General features: G+C 36.5%; 1 protein-coding gene across 5 annotated transcripts in view; it reads right to left on the minus strand.

Moving 5' to 3' along the window:
* CBFA2T2 (CBFA2/RUNX1 partner transcriptional co-repressor 2) overlaps nt 1-20577 on the minus strand; it is a 153371-nt gene that overhangs the window by 57800 nt on the left and 74994 nt on the right. Inside the window, exon 1 of one of the 5 annotated variants that reach the window (XM_055435602.2) lies at nt 831-2958. The exons of the other annotated variants lie outside the window; for them this stretch is intronic. Coding sequence (XP_055291577.2) covers nt 831-858 — 28 coding nt within the window. The 5' untranslated portion in view covers nt 859-2958. Of the gene's footprint in view, nt 1-830; nt 2959-20577 lie in introns of those variants that run through there. 5 annotated transcript variants of the gene reach the window in all.

A 20577-nucleotide genomic window follows, 5' to 3' on the forward strand; every position in this document is an offset into this window, starting at 1 on the left:
AGTCACAAACTGTAGTTCTAACATTTCACTTCTTTAAAAGATCTGAAGCAAATTATAAAACAAAACATTAAAATCTGACAAACAGTGGGTACACGGGTGTTTGTTATACTATGTTTTTTCCTATTTTGTAAACCTGAAATATGTCCTAAGAAAAGAAAGATCACTAGCTACAGTTGGGGAAATGGTGAGATCATAATACAGGAAGAGACTAACTTAACTTACAAGGTTATTATAGTGGGAGACGACTGTGGCCTTGGATGGGAGTAGCAGTAGGAATGGAAAAATGGGGATAGATTTCAAAAATATTTAGAGTTACAATAAATAAGATCTGTTGATTGTTTAGACAAATATCATATGACAGCACTTATATGTAGAATCTAAAATATGACACAAATGAACTTATCTATGAAACAGAAACAGACTCACAGACATAGTGAACAGACTTGTGGTGGCTAAGAGAGAGGGATGGATTGGGAGTTTGGCAAACTATTGCACAGAGAAAGGATCAACAACAAGGTCTTACTGTATGCAGTACAGGGAACTATATTCAATATCCTGTAATAAGCTATAATGGAAAAGAATATGAAAAAATATTTATGTGTAAAACTGAATCATTCTGCTATATAGCAGAAACTAACACAACACTATAAATCACCTATACTTCAGTGCAAAATAAATTTAAAAACAGGATAGTGACTATTTATACACTAAATACTCGTTCATACTTTAATAGTTTACTCACATCCTCTTCTTCAAGTTACTAATCAGTTTCTTTGGATTAATCATAAAGTCAAAGATTTATAGCATGTTTACAAGCTCCTCACTCTCACCATTTTCCACGTTCTGCAATTTGTCCATACTGCTTCACAGAACATTCTACTTTGCATTTCTCTGGTGATATTTTCAGCTCCCACTTCTGGATAGCCAGGATCAGTCACCCATGTCCATCTTCTATTTACCAGAGCCTTTTTAGGGCAAATCCATTCTCAGGGAAAATATGAATAAGACAACAAAGGAGGGCAGAAAAAAGGACATGGTAAGAAAGGTATTACTTCCCTACATTGGAATATTAAAAAAAAAAGTGTATGCATGTGTGTTAAGCCACTTCAGTTGTATCTGGCTCTGTGCGACCCTAAAAAAAGTGTATAGCTGATTTTTATGGAACTGTTCTTTCTGGCATGTTACTTTGGCTGTCATAACAAAGTATCACAGACTGGGTAGCTTTAACAAGGGAGATTTTTCTTGTCGCACAATTCAGGAAGCCAGAAGTTTGAGGTTTTGTCAGGGTTGTTTTTTTCTGAAGTCCCCCTCCTTTGTATCTTTCTTCTCCATGTGTCTTCACACAGTCTTTCTGAAGACATCTGTGTTTCCGAATTCCCTTCTTATAAGAGCGGTCACACTGGATTAGGGCCAACCTTAATAGTCTCATTTTAACTCAATTACCTCTTAAAGACCCGACCTCCAAATTCAGTCATGTTCTGAAGTACTCGGGGTCTGGACTCCAACAAATACATTTTTACAGTTCAGCCCTTTAATAGTGGAGGAGGTTGAGCAACTTTTCCTGAACTGAATTTTAATGTTCTCTCATTCATTCATTTGAAAATAGGTGAGTATCCACAAAGTATCCTACTGCTGAGGACAGAGCTCAAGGAACAATTTTGAGATTTTTAGCCTGTGCAACTGGAAGAATGGAGTTGCTATTTTCTGAGAAGGGGGAAAATGTGAAAAGAAGACAGGGTGGGAGATAAAGTTTGAGATCATAACTAACTTAGACATGCCTAGTAGATATTCAAATGGGGATGCTGTATAGGCAGGTGTATATAAAAGTCTGAAGATGAGGTGGGAAAGTGTGAGCTCGTGATTAAATGTTGTCAATTGATGATACACAGATGCTATTTAAAGCCTGAAACATTAGAGTGAGTGAGTAAAGAACAGAGGTTCAAGGACTGATTTTTAGGTATTCTAATTTTGGGGATCATGCAAGATGAGAAGAAACTAAAAAAGGAGATAGAAAATGAGCAGCATTGTGCTGTCATTTTGCAGAACACCTTAAATTGATACAGTTCTGCATGTTGATTATATTTCAATAAAAATGAAAAGAAAATTAAGAAAAAAAAAAAAAAGAGCAGCCAGGGAAGTGGGAAAAAAACAGAAGCCAAATAAAGACTATAATCTTCCAAACTGTAGACACTGTGAGTTTCAAAATTAAATATACAAATACTCATGTAGGAATATATCCTTTTAATAAACAAAAGGGACCTAATCAAACTTAAAAACTCATACATAGCAAAGGAAAACTTAAGCAAACTGAAAAGACAACCAAAGAATGGGAGAAAATATTTGCAAACAATGCAACTGATAAGGGATTAATTTCAAAATTATACAGACAGTTCATACAATCTGACAACAAAAGAACAACCTAATTGAAAAATGGGCAGAAGACCTACAGAGACATTTCTCCAAAGAAGAAATATAGATGGACAATAGGCACATGAAAAGATGCTCAACTAATTATGAGAGAAATGCAAGTCACAACTACAATGAGGCATCACCTCACTCCAGTCAGAGAGCCCTCATTAAAAAGTCTACAAATAACAAATGCTGGAGAGGGTGTAGAGAAAAGGGAATCCGACATTGTTAGTGGGAATGTAGGTTCAAATGTAAGCTGCTGTGGAAAAACAGTATGGAGCTTCCTCAGAAAACTAAAAGCAGAATTACCATATGATACAGCAATCCCATTCCTGGGCATATATCCAAACGAAACTATAATTCAAAAAGATACATGCACCTCTATGTCCACTGAAGCAAGGAAACAACCTAAATGTTCATTGATAGATGAATGGATAAAGAAGATGTGGTATATATATATACAATGGAATACTGCAAAGTCCCTTCAGTCATGTCCGACTCTATGCCACCCCATAGACGGCAGCCCACCAGGCTCCCCCGTCCCTGGGATTCTCCAGGCAAGAACACTGGAGTGGGTTGCCATTTCCTTCTCCAATGCATGAAAGTGAAAAGTGAAAGTGAAGTCGCTTGGTCATGCCCGACTCTTAACGACCCCATGGACTGCAGCCTACCAGGCTCCTCTGTCCATGGGATTTTCTAGGCAAGAGTACTGGAGTGGGTTGCCATTGCCTTCTCAGCCATAAAAAAGAACCAAATAATGCCATTCACAGCAACAAGGATGCAACTAGAGACTATCATACTAAAGTGAAGTTAAGTCACAAAGAGAAAGACAAGTACTAAACAATATCACTTAAATGTGGAATCTAAGAAATAGAAATGGGGACATAAAGAACAGACTGGTGGTTGCCAAGAGGAAGGGGTGTGGGAGAGGTTTGGATCAGGAGTTTGGGATTGGCAGATTCAAACTGGTACAGAATAGATAAACAATCAGGTCCTACTATATAGTACAGGGAACTATAGTCAATATCCTGTGATAAACCATAATGGGAAAATATGAAAAAGAATGTATATATCAACATGCCACTTGGCTGTACAGCAGTAATTAATACATTATAATTCAAATATACTTAAAAAATAAATTAAAAAAAGAAAACACCTTTCAAAACCAAGTATTTTAAAACTTCGCCTTTTGTCAAACCATCAACAAAGAAGAAAAAATTACGAAGACTCCTAGAACAAATATATTATTTGTAGCAAAGATACAAAGGCATTTAAGAGACTGTACATAAATCTCATTCCAAAACTTAACTGGAACAAGTCAAGCACAATGGTCAATGCTTTAGGCCAGATCAAACAGTTAATATATAATCTTCCTTCCTCTCCCAAATTAAGACTCTTAGTTTAATCAGAATATATAACAAAGACAAAAAGGCTAGTTTGCAGCAAAGGTAAGAAGAAAAGGACAGTCTGACAAACGGACCAAATTCCAAACCAGCTGGAGATTTAAGTCTTTGTAGAGTCAAAAGCATGGAGAAGGCGATGGCACCCCACTCCAGTACTCTTGCCTGAAAAATCCCATGGATGGAGGAGCCTGGTAGGCTGCAGTCCATGGGGTCGCTAAGAGTTGGACACGACCGAGCGACTTCACTTTCACTTTTCGCTTTCATGCATCGGAGAAGGAAATGGCAACCCACTCCAGTGTTCTTGCCTGGAGAATCCCAGGGACGGGAGCCTGGTGGGCTGCTGTCTATGGGGTTGCATAGAGTCGGACACGGCTGAAGCGACACAGCAGCAGCAGCAGAGTCAAAAGCAAGCTATTGTAGCAGAAAGACTGGGCGTGAAACTACAAGATGTGACTTTGAATCCTAATTGTTTTGCCAATTTATCAGCTGTGGGACCTTGTACAATTCACACCAGAATCCAGTTTTCCTCATCTGTAACATGGGAGGGAGGTGTTGAAAAGCCAAAGAAGTAACAACTAAGAAAGTGCTATTACATGACTCGTATAAGATATTAGACAACTATCCATCAGGAATGTATTAACAATCATTATACCACTACATGTTGAAAGTAACTGAAGGGTCTCTTCCAATGCTAATGATTTAAAAATTTTAAGGATAATTGCCTGTCAACATCAAAACTGTGTTGATAACCTTAATGCAAGTTAAAAGTAGCAGCAACACAGCTGACTTGAAAATGTAAATAGGGAAAAGTGAAATATGGATTGTTGCTTCTCAGCTTCAACAAATGTTTATTTGGAATAATAAAGTTATCTATTCCAATGGCACACCATCTGTTTCAAGTCTCCACCAAGTTAATATTTTTCACATGAACAGAATGACTTAAAATTACATTTGATCAGCATCGTGCCTTGAGGTGAAGGTTACCCCGACTATATACAATCTAAACCTCAACCTCTCAAGCTGGAATCAAGATTGCTTGGGAGAAATTTTAATAACCTCAGATATGCAGATGACACCACCCGAATGGAAGAAAGCAAAGAGGAACTAAAGAGCATCTTGATGAAGGTGAAAGAGGACAGTGAAAAGGCTGGCTTAAAACTCAATATTCAAAAAGCTTAGATCATGGCATCCAGTCCCATCACTTCATGGCAAACAGATGGGAAAAAAATGGAAAAAGTGACAGACTTTACTTTCCTGGGCTCCAAAATCACTATGGACAGTGACTGCAGCCATGAAATTAAAAGACACTTTCTCCTTGGAAGAAAAGCTATGACAAATCTAGACAGTATATTAAAAAGCAGAGACATCACTTTGCCAACAAAGGTCCATCTAATCAAAGCTCTGGTTTTTCCAGTAATCACGTACGGATGTGAGAGTTGGACCGTAAAGAAAGCTGAGTGCTGTGGAATTGATGCTTTCGAATTGGCTAAGTCAAAGATCTCTCTTGGTAAATGTCACATCGCACTTGCAAGTATGTGGGTTATGTTCAAATATATTTTGATATTGATTTCTAATATAATCCCACAGTGATATGAGAACAGACACTTAATGATTTTAATACTTTTAGACCAGGAAATTTTTGCACCTTGTTTTATGTCCCTGAGTATGTTCTAGTGTCTCTGAGTTTATAGTCTATGAGAATTTGAATAGAACTTGTATCCTACTGTTGCATGAAAATTATATAAATCTTAATAATGCTAAATTGGTTCACAGTGCTCTTCAGGTCTACTATATCCTTCTACTTCTCTGTATACTCATTCTATAAATTTTTGAGAGTTTGATATTGAAGCTCCAACTAAAAATCTGAATTTATCTACTTAAAAAATAATTGTAATATATAGAACTACATGAACATTGTTCTGTACTTTCCAAGTCTCCTGTAAATGTGTTATCATACTCTCATAATTTAAAAAAGAAAAAATGAAAATAAAAAAATAAATTTAATGTTTTTTTAATGAAGTTACTAGAAAAGTTTGTGCCCCTATTATAAGCCTACATGGAGTGCATTATAATTCAACTGGACAGCTCTGATGTAGAAATATGACACACCAAGAAAACAAAAACATGGTCTCTGGATTCAGACAGATTCATATTCAAACTGAGGTTCTACTTTTCTAACTCTTTAATAGTAGGGATAGTTCTTCCTGAAAAGTCTCAGTTTCCTTGTTTATAAAATGCTGTCAATACTGTCCAACTGCTGGGGCTGCTGTTGACAAGCGAATGAAATGAAAATAGAAAAATCTAGCACAAACCGCATTCCACAAAAAGAAACTCAATTAGAGAGAAATCTGGACAACAAGGACCTAGCACTGTTTGGGCTTATCAATTAAGGGCAGGATAGTTTTGGGAATTCCCTGGTTCAATCCTGGTTGGAGAACTACAATTCCAGCCTGCATGTCACATAGCATGGCCAAAAAAAAAAAAAAGCAGGGGGGATAGTTTTGATTTATTGTTCCTTCTTAGTTCCTTTAAGCTCAAAATAAAGAGAATTTATAAACTGATCATTTTATGGGCCTAAATCTTAAAAAAATATAATAAGATATATATGTAAACAAGATGCTTTATTACAACACATCTGGCAGAAACAGAATCAAGACTAATAGCCCCACAATGGATAAAGACTAAAGGGGGTGTTTCCTCAGCCTCCTCGTGATCTTTGTGTCCGGGCATTTGACTTCTAACCCTGAAGTTTTTATATCAGATTTATTCATTTGTGCGTTTCCCACAGCCCCAAACTGTCCTCTGTTTGTCTTCACGTTCATTAAGTTTCAGCTCTAATTAAAGCCATACATTATGTATTTACATCTTTTAAGTTTCAATCAACAACAAACTTGCTCTTTATTTGTTTCTATTAGAAATAGGTCTTCAGTTTAATTAAACACTTTTTTTATGTGGGGAAGGGATCTATTTATAGAAAATTGTTTTTCCTCCTTGAAGGCCTTAATGTCGAACCTTCCCTGCATAATGGAATCACTTTGCTTGATTAGGGTGTACTATTATTACTCTTAAATACAGTGTTGTTCTTTATAATAAACCGAGGAATGAAGAAAAAGATCATGTAATATAAGCCTTTCAAACAGGCCAGAAAAAAAGGAACAATAAAGAAATATGAGCTGAATGACAATGGTAATTTTTTAAAAATATGTGTGTATCTGTTTATTCACAGCTAGATTTCTATTGAAATTACAGACAACACTCCCTTTCAATGGGAAAATGGTTCACTCTAAATTCCTAACTTCATCACTATAAAAATTTCTACTGTAATTTAACCTACATGAATGAAACAGTGTTTGGAACAAATGGTCCAGATGTGAGCATCTGCCTCTCATTTGCCTTGGGATACAAATGCTAAGATTAATGGCTTTAAATGTCAAAACAGCCCAGACATAACAAGTTAAAATGAAATACATGTAAAACAATTCAACTTTAGGTCTTGGAAACATCTAAGATGTTTTCCATACAAGTTCCACTTAAGAGAAAGAATGTAATTAAAACTAATTCCAGTCAACAAAGGCAAACAGTATTAATCACAGTTTAGTAGTGAAATTTAGACTTGCTGCTGCTGCTGCTGCGTCACTTCAGTCGTGTCCGACTCTGTGTGACCCCATAGACAGAAGCCCACCAGGGTCCCCCGTCCCCGGGATTCTCCAGGCAAGAACACTGGAGTGGCTTGCCATTGCCTTCTCCGGAAATTTAGACTTAGGTAGAGACAATTCTATGAGACTATCCCATATACTTTTAGGAAGCTAGCAATCAAGTACACAGCTTCCAAACTGAGATAATCCTAAATTTCTGTGCTCTAATTATGAATATTCTAAGGAAAAGAAAACTTTAAAGAGTCAAAAAACATACCATTGTGGGGACAGGAGAGGACTCTGGGGACTTTTTCCTGACTCAGATCATCTATTTCTCCTTCTCTATATCAGTACCTATGGCAAAGTACTTTTGATTTTAGAAACTCCTGACTATGAAGGATCTTAAGATTTTATCAATTTTGAATCCATGCCCAATGCAAGGATCTGCTGTAAGATATGAAGGACTTTCATGAGTCCAGTGTCTACTTAAAACCTTCAGAGAAAGATATGATGAGCATTTTTTCATTGTTTTGGGCAAAGAATCAATACCAATAGGAACCTCAATTTACTCTAAAATATGGATAAAAATAATAATAATTAATTGCACTGTTGATAGGGTTACATGAGTATATACCTGCAATCTGTCTGCACATGGTAAAGTAAGATACCCATTAATATTTACCTTTTTAGGGAAACGGGGCATAGTCAAATAGAGTCTTACATGCAACAAAGGTCAAAATAATTAAATCTATATTGCACAATTAACCATAAAGAGCAATCATGCCTTTCTTCTATTGTTAAAACTTTCTTCTAAAGTTAACTTTCAGTTTGCCATGGGCAAGGTTTTAGTATCAATTTTCCACATTTCCTCAGTCAGTCAGTCCTCCATCACTCTGCCAAAGTATAAGAAAATGGCTAGTGAACTCTGGGAGAAAATACTGATGTACTTCCAACTCAAACTGTAAGGCTTTCTGGACTATCTATATGCTTGTTATCTTCTATTAGTTCCAGTATCTGATTAGTAATGTACTAGAAAGAAAAAACACAGAAATAAATATATTTCCAAGTACTACCTCAGCTACTGGGGTTAAAAAATGATTTCTTTGCCACAAAAATGTTCATACCACTTGATTGTGTGACCTCACTCCTGGGAATTTGTTCTTAAGAAAATAACTCAAGGGATAAAACAATCTATGCCACAGAGGAATAGTTAATTAAATGGTGGAACTGAATGTCAATGTGAATTATGAAGGCATCACAAATTATAAAGATCATTCAACACTTGGAACATGCATACAAAAAAAACTATGGAGGGAGAAGCCTCCAATAGTTATATACACAGTATGATTACAATTATTTATTTTAAAAATTGATACACATGGACACAGAGTATGTAAAGGAGCATGAAAATGAAATAGAGAATATAGTGGGCATAGCAAGTAAATAACAATTTCTTGAATTCTTTTGGAACACTGCTTATGAAATATTTTCATTTACTCTCCTCACTAGATTTTCTTTTCTACAGAGGAATCATAAGATATCCACTGAGTTGCCAAGCATTCCTAACATATTAAGTCTTCCTTTACACACAAGCAGTATGATCTAGTTACAGTGACCTAATTACTGAAACCAAAATTTTGACAAATACTTAGGGTCAGGGAACAATGGGACAGATTACCTGAAATAGGAAACATGACAGGAAAACCAAGACTTCAAAGTCAGAAGCCCTAGATCCCAGTCCTTCTCTACATGAGCAGCACAGATGGGTAAAAATAGGTTCTTAATTCAGACCAGCACCACAGTTCAAAAGCATCAATTCTTCGACGATCAGCTTTCTTCACAGTCCAACTCTCACAACCATACATGACCTGCCCTAGGATATAATCCCAGTAATTTGGCTGTATGACCAAAGGCATGCCAGTTAACCTGTCAAAACGTCACTGCAAGTTTACAGGGTATCATTCTTCCGTACATAGTAACTGCTTAAACAAACAAGCACACCTAAGAGTGGTTCACTGTCTACGTAAAACCGACAGTGAAGTCCGCCCCTCTCTCCAACCTGTTTTATCATCAGGAAATGAAGTTAGCAGTCCTGCTCCAAATTGCAAACCATTTTACAAAAACACAAACATTGCCATCATCAATATCATCCACTATCATTGTTGTTACTAACTCTACTGTTCCCACCAAGAAGCCAGCTGAAGAAGCTGGCTACAGTTTACCTAATGGGAGAAGAAATCTTCTAATCCAAAAATGATACTTAAACATCTCTCCTCTCAAAAAAAAACAAAAAAACAAAAAAACTAAGACTACACATTGGAGAAGGAAATGGCAACCCACTCCAGTGTTCTTGCCTGGAGAATCCCAGGGACGGGGGAGCCTGATGGGCTGCCGTCTATGGGGTCATACAGAGTCGGACACGACTGAAGTGACTTAGCAGCAGCGCAGCAGCAGAGTGCACAATCAAGAAGGGGAAATAGAAAGTTCATAACTAAATGCATGGTATGGTTGGTGTAAGAGCGGAGTACAGGAAAGTGCTTATAGCATTTTTCACAGTTGTCCTCTGCAGGTGGAAATAAATGCATACTATAGCAGAACTCCCTGCAGAAAGAACATACCTGATGAAATGGTTTCAAAAGGCATTGCTGGTGGAGACTTGGTTGCCACCTAAATTCAAAGAAGGTGACTTAGGGCTTTAAATATATCCAATCAACATCCCTCTATGATTCATTATTTAAATCCAACAAATAATTCATTCTTCAGTTCAGTTCAGTCGCTCAGTTGTGTCTGACTCTTAATTATATGTAATTTTACCTTTTTTTAGAAACAAGGTGATTTTAAAATATTTCCTATGTTTTACGAAACATAAAATATGAAGACAAAGAAAATGAGACCCAGACAAGATTTTGGAACTTGTGGCTCTGATCCTGGGAAAAGCCCATTACCATGTGCCTAGAACAACTTTATAGTAATGACTAAACTGAAACAAATGAGTTCTCAAATTAATACAATAGTGTTCTTGTATAAAGGACTAGTAAATGGCAACAAGATTTCATGGAAATAATGATGTTTATTGGAAGGACTGATGCTACAGCTGAAACTGCAATACTTTGGCCACCTCATGCGACGAGTTGACTCACTAGAAAAGACTCTGATGCTGGGAGGGGTTGGGGGCGGGAGGAGAAGGGGACGACCGAGAATGAGATGGCTGGATGGCATCACCGACTCTGTGGACATGAGTTTGAGTGAACTCCGGGAGTTGGTGCTGGACAGGGAGGCCTGGCGTGCTGTGATTCATGGGGTCGCGGAGAGTCAGACACGACTAAGCGACTGAACTGAACTGAACTGAACTGAATGATATGTCATAAAAACAATGCACATTCTGAGTATACATTTCTACTGAAATAGTGACACTATATTAAGGCCTTAAGGTAAAGAGAATATATAATGTATTTATGGAAATAACATATAAAATGTAAATACAATTGTAGGCAAAAACTGGAAGAAAATGTGGAAAAACAGAACTTGTTTTTAATAAAAAGGTAAGGTAATACTGCCATTTTTAAAGCAAGAGGTTACCATGATGATTCATCTTATCCATCGTTGCTAAAGGCTAGCATGACCCAAGTATTGTACTAAGTGCTCAGAATACAAAAATGAAGCCGCAGTTCTAACCCAGAAAGAGTCCATGTGTACATGGATGACAAGAATCAAAGGAGGGAACCTCAAGCAGAAAGAGAGTGGGTGGTGGTTTAGTTACTAAGGCACGTTGGACTGTTTGCGACCCTTTGGACTACAGCCCAAAGGGTCCTCTGTCCAAGGATTTTCCAAGCAAGAATACTGAATGAGTTGCCACTCCCTTCTCCAGGGGATCTTCCTGACCCAGGGATCAAACCTGGGTCTCCTGCACTGCAGGCAGATTCTTTACCGACTGAGCTACCAGGGAAGTCCAAGAGAGAGTGGGGATGTACACAAAAAGGAAGATTTAGCTGAATCTTATAAAAACAAATCATATTGTACTATCAGCTTAAGATCCTGTTTTGGCTCATGGTCACCACTGAGAAACAGCTAAAAATGAAGACTTCTGTCCACCAAATGAAGAGTATATTCACATGTATTAATGCTTCTACAACCAAATCCAGTGGTGTCCCCATATAGATCCCAAATTAAAAGTGTCTCTTCTAGAGATTTCATTCAGCCTACCTTCCTAATATACATCTTACTTCAATGGTTTGAAAATTTTAAGGCTAACTTCATTCAGTGTTTGAGAACAGGGAACAGATGGCTCACACAGCATAAACTCTCCCAAGAACTAATTTTTACCAATCACATGTGGTTAAAACCCAGATTTATACCTACAGATTAGTGAGCAAAAGAAACCCTCAGAATGACTTGACAATTATTCAGTGTGACAGCTGTTTGCACTACTATCAAATGTGAGTTTTAAAACATAGGCTAACACCTCTGGTTCCTCTGGATTAAAACAAAACAAAAGCAAAATGAAAAAAAAAACAAAAACAAAGAACCTGAGATACAATACCAATCACAGTATAAACACTAAGTAACTACATAATAGACAAAGAAAATTGTAGACTTACATACCCACTCATTCCAATGTTCATGCTGTATACCATGGCTTCAGGCCTTATTTTCATTAAAAAACAAAACAAAAACACTGCAATGTTATCTATGCTGGATATTGTTCTACCCAGATGGAAAAAAAAAATCATCTCCTTAGGTGATGGTTTTGATGCTTCTATCAGCTGCTTGAAATAAAGAACATCAAAAAACTTCTGTTCACAGTCACAAGGTCCCCAAATGCATAATTTGTCTTTTTTTCCCCCCCAGAAGAGGCCAGCCTCTGTCTCTTGTACAGTAAGCCCCTTGAAAGTTGGGGCCCATGACTGTCTCAATTACTGCTATATTCCCAGTCGAGTACACACTTGCTTATTTAACTTTTAAAAACTTGTTTAAGTCAACTCTCAGGCATTTGGTAGTGGGTTACACAGAATTATTGAATTTTCCTAATAATGGAACAATTAGGTTAAAAGAAAATCAGGATGGGAAATTAGAACCCAAACTTTTCAACTTGGATTTAAATCCAAATAAAAACAAGGTAAATGTTAGCTTTGCTTATAATGGGAGATAACTCAAAACAATCTTCTATTTTAAAATAATTTGTCTTATGCCTTTATATTTTAAGCACAAAAGAGATTTTACTGTGCAACAGCATTCATTATTCTACAACTTTTCATTACAACCACAAAAAAGTATATTCTCAATTTTATAAGTTTTAGAAATTCAAGAATATCTCTGCATTAAAAAACAGAAAGACAAGAGAGAGAGACACTAAGAACTTATTTACATGGTATGTTAAGCACATAGAACAGTCAAAACAACCTCAAGAAAAAAAAAAAAGGTTAGTGGACAAACTACTCAAAGGCAAGTGGCTGTTAGAAAAGGTACCAAATCAATTCAGTGGGGGACACCAAAGTAGGAAAAAAAAAAAATCTCAATTTTATGTCAGTCCATTCACAAACACAAGTGCAACATGGAGCTCAGACCAACACCCAGGATCACAAAGTTCCTAGAAAAAAAAAAGAATATCTCCATGACCATACGGTAAGCAAAGAATCCTTGGGCCGGTCACAAAAGAAAAAAAGCACTAACTATAAAAAAAAAACTATTAAAAAATCTTTAATTGATAAATTAGACTTTATGAAATCAAAGTTTTCTATTCATCAAAAGATATCATTAAGGGTTTCGCTGGTGGTCCAGTGGTTAAGAACTTGCCTTGCAATGCAGGGGACACCGATTCAATCCCGGAAGATGCCACATGCTGAGTGACGGACAACTACTGAAGCCCATGCACCGCAACTAGAGAAAGTCAACATGCAGCAACAAAGGCCTAGCACCACCAAAAACAGGGAATTTTTTAAAAAGACATCATTAAGATAATGGACAGACGGGCCATGCATAACACAAATTATTTAAAGCTCACATATCTAACAAGGGACTCATATCTAGAATGCACACAGAAATCTGACAAATTAACAATAAAGACACAAATAATCTACATTTTGACAATGAGATTTGAACATAGATTGTACAAACGGAATAGATTAATATATCTTCACAAAAGGAGACGTAGCAATGTCCAATATATACATGTGGCCAAAATCATTAATCATCAAGGAAAAGCACATTAAAAGCACAAGAAGCTACCAAAAATAAACTCACTAAAATTGCTAAAATAAAAAAGATGAAATGTTAAGGATATGAAGCATATGAATCTCTCACAAATTGCTGGTAGAAGTGTAAATGGTACAACCACTTAGGACTACTAGAGAACTATTTAGCTGTTTCCTATAATGTTAAATGGACTTCCCTGATGGCTCAGTGGTAAAGAATCTGCCTGCAATGCAGGTTAGATCCCTGAGTAGGGAAGATCCCCTGCAAGAGGAAATGGCAACCCATTCCACTATTCTCACCTGGAAAACCCCATGGACAGAGGAGCCTTGTGGGCTACAGTCCACGAGGTCACAAAAGAGTCAGACAGGACTTAGCGACTAAACAACAACAAACAAACATACATCTACTCAATCACTGAAAAATTCCAGCCCAAGAGTATATTTACAAAATTATATAGACATTTATAGCAGCCAAAACTGGAGACAACTCAAATGTCCATCAATAAGTAACTAATTGAAATATACCCAACAGAATACTACATTAAACATTAAAAACAAAGGATCCATTGATTTATGCAATTACATGTATGAAACTCAAAACCAGAAAAATCAGACATAGAAGAATACACGCTGCACAACTCCATTTACATGAAATGGAAATACAAGAGAAAAAATGAGATACTGGTTATAGGAGATACATAGAAATTTTCTGATAAATTAAAATGTTCTAAAATTGAAGACTATAGTTCCACAAAGGAGAAGGAAATGGCAACCCACTCCAGTATTCTTGCCTGGAGAATCCCAGGGACAGAGGAGCCTGATGGGCTGCTGTCTATGGGGTCGCACAGAGTTGGACACAACTGAAGTGACTTAGCAGCAGCAGCATAGTTACACAAGAGTAGACAACTATTAAATGTTACGATGTAACATTGGTCTTCATTTCCAACTTAAAACGCCTAAAAATGCCTAACAGATTTTTAGATTTGTGAATTTTAGTTGAAATGTATTTTACGATGTTACTAAACCTGCAGAAATATTGAAATATTTCAGAGAACTTATTCACTGTACATTTAATTTATTTTATTTATAAAAGTTATGAACTGTAGAAAGTTTTACTTGTTGGGTCAAATGCTTGTTGCTTCAAATGCTTGTTGCATTTGAAGTGCTAGTTACAAGAAAATCAAATACCTTCAATGTATAAATGCTATTAAGTTTTTAAAGGACTCTGGAGTATAAGTAAGTTTGTTTAAAGAAATTTAGTCTATTCAACCTGAATCAGCTCTGTCAAACATTAATTAAAAGTCTCATTTTAAAAAAATAAATAAATAAATAAATAATGGTGGTGGGAGGGAGGGTTGGGAAGCTGGCTGGAGGTGGAGGTGGTGAAGTTTATAAATCTAATTAAAAATGAAGTTGCATTTCCATTTTCCAAATCCACCCATCCACCAGCGTACTGTGTCACTAGACATTATGTACAATTTTACTTTGCGACAGAAACCATTACATTTAAAAATTCATTACAGCAAGGTGAGTTAGACACATGATGGATGCAGCTTTAATTCTGCCATATATTATTACAGTTAAAATGTAAATGATGAAAAATATTTTGTGCTTATCAGCATTTATGTGGAAATGTGTTTTACAGTGATATATGATGTTATATTTCTATTATTGTGATGAAAAAAAAAAGCAATACAAAAAGACGAAGTGTTTATTAAAACATGAAAAAAAAAAAAAGAAATAAATGGTTTTGCAGCACTGAAGAGATTATAGAAAGTAAATAAGCTAGATCAGACCTGTTTTATGTAGTAATTTTATAGTTTAATTATTTCAGTTGTAAAATATTGTTATACTGCTAATTAGTTCTGATTGTTCATATTAAACTGTTGTAATGCAAAAAAATAAATAAATAAATAAAATTAAAACAAACAAAAAAAATAAAATGAAGGAAAACTAAAAAAATAAAAATAAAAAAAAATAAATAAAAACTCAATGGACTGAACACAGTATCTGCACATTTTATGTTAATTAAATCTATTTTAAAATCAGCAAGAAAGGATCCCACAAACAATTCCACTGCCCCCTCTAAGGACAGGTTCTGCAAGCTGATGTTATGATATCTTCTTGGCATGTGGAAACCATTCAGACTGTCTCTGTACATCAAGTCTCTGTATATCTATCAGAGGGTCTTTCACATCTTTTGCTCAGCCAGCTTATGCCACCCTTGCGATTTCCTTAAATATGTTACCCTGAAGAGTGAGCCTGATAATACGCTGCCACTCTAGCATTCTGACTGACCAGCATTCACTCCTAATCAATAACAGATGTGGGAAAGGTGCCAAGGTAGACCTTATGCCCAAGTATAACAACTTTTTCTCCCATTCAAGAGCAAATACCTTTCTTTAAACTCCAAGTCATCAAAATAGAGCAAATGACATCTGGAAATAACACTACAATGCCATGTGTTTGGCCCCTTTGGATGATAGCTGTAGGCAACGCAAGCAGAGAGTTGCTATGCCAGCCTTGTGATGCTGCAGAATATAGCAACTCCACAGCCTTGCAATATGGATAGTGCTGAAAGCTCAAAGGGAAACTAACAAATGGGTGCACGCAGAAGTTCATTTAACAAAATTCCCCTGACCATGGTTCTTTTAACAAATAAATAGTTGTTGTTTATCTCATTGGAGAAGGCAATGGTCCATATTCAACTTAGGCCCCAGTTCTCTATTCTTAGATGTGACTTCTCAATTCTTTACTACTTTTCTGGGATCTATTTTTAAAAACTAATATTTCCAAGGAAAGTAATACTCTTATGTAAATTCAATCAACTGCTTTGAAAACATTACAGTTTTAGAGGTGTGGAAAAACCTGAATTAGGTGTACAAACACCAAAGTAGTCAGCTATAAAGGAAAGGAGTGGGGCAGGAGAGAGGTCATGTACTTGTTTTTTCTGTAACAGTTTGCATTATTCTTACATTAACTTGTGATATTTTGATGTTACTTGTATCATGCAGCCATCCACTTTAACAATGACTATAAATGTAAGCAAATGATAACAAAGGAAAACTGATTTAAAAGCTTTTCTTCAGATGCCCATTTAATTCATACTGATAAGGAATCAGGTTTCCAATTTACCCAATATATTGAGTTCAGCAAGACTTTCTTGCTTGAAAGGAGAAGTCAGGAAGCAATTTTTGGCAACAATAATATCTCCCATTACCCTCTATTTTCATTTGTAAATAATAACATAATATTTATTATGTGCAAAGAATGGTACTGAGCACTCTATATTTTCTTTATGAAACACCACCAAAATGACAGGAAAACCCATCATCATTACCACATTGCTCAACAGAAACTAAGGCTCTGGGGAAGTTACACTATGCTCAATGCCATATACAGTAGTTAGGAAGTGACAGCTTGGGAGTTCCCTGCTGGCCTAGTGGTTAGGATTCTGGGCTTTCAAAACTCTAACTCTTTTAACAATGACACCCTAAAATACAATCAGGTATTCTGTTTTCCAAGAGAGCCTGAAGGATAGAACAGATCAAAACCAACTAGAAAACAAAATCTCTTTGTCAAGTAACACAGTGATGAAATTAGCACCTACTCAATTCATCTGTTAAGATAGCTTAATCTTATTCTGGCATTAAACTAAAATTGGTACAAGGAAGATGGAATAAACATAGCAATAAATGAACTGGGACAACTACCAACTATGGAATCTCATGGACAACTCTACCCAATACAGAATAGAAGTCCTAGTGACATATTCTTGTATATTCTTATATAGTCTCATTTCTCCTCCAGACTCAGTGATTCCTCACCAAGTGTGAGCAGGTATATAAATACGCTGTGACCAATGACTAGAGCTGCAGCTTGCAGATATTGGATTGTTAGCTCTCAGATCAGCAACCAGGCTGTCTGCTTTGCTGACTCCCTCCTGGTCACTGCCCTAGCAGTCAGCACTCCAGCTGTGCCGAGAGGTTCTTCCTCTTGGACAGCGCCCTCTGTAATTAAGCAAAGAACAAAAACTGTATCTAGGAACTGGCAGTCATCACAGAGGGATTTCTCTTCAAGATTCTATTCCTGCTTCTTAATGACCTGGAAAACAAAAATGCTGATATGATGATGATGTCTCAGTTTTCTCCTCCATAAAAATAAAAAGACTACCACCTGTTTTTTATTTCCTGCCCCTGGGGAGCTGTTATGGGGATAAAAAGCTTTGAAAATTAAAAGCACAACACAAATATAAGTCTGGATTAGAGTGGGGACTGAATCCAAACAACATAAATGGAAAGTAAATGGGCATTTTGGCAGGGCAGATAACTGTATTTGCCATTAGAGCAAACTTCTTAAGTTTCAATATTTTCTTATACAGTAAGAGGAGCAAGATCTCTGACAGAAATTAAAGGTGCATAAAGCCTGCAAACAGGCTGTCCCCTCTCCCTAAACTGCCCTGCCTTCACTGTTCTCAGGAACTTGGTCCTCCCAGGTACTCCTCAACTGCAACTTAAGAGAATTAAACTCTCCCACAGCTGCACTCTCACGACCCCTTATAAACACTGATAGGATGTCATTTGTCATACTGTACCACCTAGCTTTTTTTTCTGTGCCCATCTCTCTCCACTAGCCCACGTGACTTCTTTGAGCTCTCTCTTCATTGTGATAACCACAGCATCTACCTAGTGTATCTGATACACGCTATAGACCGTAACTCTTTCCTAATTTCAGTTAACTAAAACGCAGCATAGAGGGGTTCCCTGGTGGTCTAGTGTCTAGGATCCTGGGTTTTCACTGCCATGGGATAGCCTGGGTTTAATTCCTGGTTGGGGAACTGAGATCCTGCAAGCCACACAGAGCAGCCAAAAAACAAAAAGAAAGAAAAGCAGTATAGGAATCTTTCTATAAGGCAGTTTCCCCAGCTGTGTGGCAAGGCACACTGGAGAGGTGCAAATGGTTATGAGTGTACTGAGAGATGGTTTTCAGCCTGGGATGGCCAATCAGAATTTATCAGTTTCTCTGTGTGCTATGATGTGAAAAGGTTAGAAAGCACTATACAGACCTGTATTAAAGATTTAATTCTTAAAAAGATTAAATAAACAAGTAGGGTTAAACACTATACAAAGAGAAACATCAACTGAGACATCAAGAAAAAATACAATGACTAGAATAATTGCTTCACATACTGTTCACTAGAAAATAAATGTTTCAGAACATTGGCATCAGGTAAAGTATTATATCCTGAAAGAGAAAAATAACAGCTACCTCGTGTAGCAGTCAATCTGTGGAAACAACATATGGTCTGCTAATTCAATCAAAAAGAACCCTAGGATTTACTTTTTCATCTTGCAGGAAAAAAAAAAATATTTAGAAATTATTTTGCCACCCCCAAATATCTAACAAAATATATACAATACCGAAACTTTACTCACCCTTTTAAACCTCCCTTTTTCACAAAACCCTTCATAGGCTGCATTTAAAACAACTGATCAGCTCAGTCTTTTCATTTATATTTTAAAACCAATCATTACTTTGCATCCTCCACCCACTCCCTGCCAAGTTCAAATCCTCTGGCCTTCTCTACTCCATCTACAACAAACAAAATACAGACCTTCATCATCTCTTGCCTAGACTACACCCATCGTCTCAAAACGGTCTTCTCAACCCTAAGACTACCCTCTTGAAATTCACCTTTTGCCCAGAAGTCTCCATCATCAAAAATGACAAACAAGTTATACTTTCCTGTTTTAAAAACTTTTTAAAGGAATCTTAATCTTATTTTCTGCAGATCATGTTGTATAATCTAGACATCAGTCTTATTATACTTCTGACCTCAAAGTTTACTGGGACTCTTCACCTTTTCCAAAAGCACTGACCTGGGTATCATCTTTTCATGACACACCTTCCTGAATTCACTAAGCTAAGATAAAAGGCTCTCCTAAGTATGTATCCTCTATCCAGATGATAAGAATAAGGTAAACACCTAGGGGTTTTCCTTTAGCTAAAGTATTAGCTAAAAGTTTAATGCAGGGCTGAGTGGCAAGAACTTAATTCCACTTAGGATACTTGTCCAAAATCCTTGGCTCTTAATCTGCCTTCTTTTTAATCTTTTATTGTATGCCACCTCAAACCCCATTTGGATACACATCAATGTCAAAGCAAAAAGACCTTGCAAGTTGTTTCTAAAGAAGAGTATATTTTTGTTATTAAATTACTCCCCAACTATTTATGAATGTTTCACATGCACCAAGACCTATACTTCTTAAAGCCTCACTCCAAATACTTTAGGCTCTCATTTGGTGAGTCCTTGCCTATGCTCAAAAAGATGAACACAACTTCAGAGTTAAGGCTGTACCCCATAAACAACTATCATCTTCAATCTTCATAATAATAAGTACTCAAAAAAGTGAGAGGCACGATGTGCTGCAAAAAAGTGCTGAACTTTTATATTTATTACCTTTCCATTCTCAAAACCATTACCTTTTCAGTAGGGAACTTCCTTATCTACCCTTTACACACACACCCACACACACTCTCCTTAACTACCCTTCACACACACACACACCTGCCTCAACTTAGCCTAGATCTTCTTAACTCTTTTCCTTATTCCTTAGCACTTCCCATTTTTGTAACATATATTTCAGACATTTTAAATATATACAACATATATAGTTGAGGTCACAAATATTACTTATTAAACAACTTTACCATTTGTCTCTCCCAGTAGAATTTAATCTCCACAAGGGCAGGTTCTTTGCTTTATTCACTGATATAACTTTAATGCCTAGAAGAGTCCCTGGGCACACGATGGGTACTTAATATTTAAATGAATGGATGAATAACAATGAGAACAAATATGACAATTATTTGAAAGCACTCTTCTGCTCTCAATATTCAATACATTGACAAATTCAGAAAATCTACATCCAAATCATA

This window comes from Moschus berezovskii, chromosome 15 (assembly GCF_049115385.1).
Source record: "Moschus berezovskii isolate FMDL1 chromosome 15, NW_MosBer_1.0, whole genome shotgun sequence".
In the NCBI taxonomy this organism is placed as follows: Eukaryota; Metazoa; Chordata; class Mammalia; order Artiodactyla; family Moschidae; genus Moschus; species Moschus berezovskii.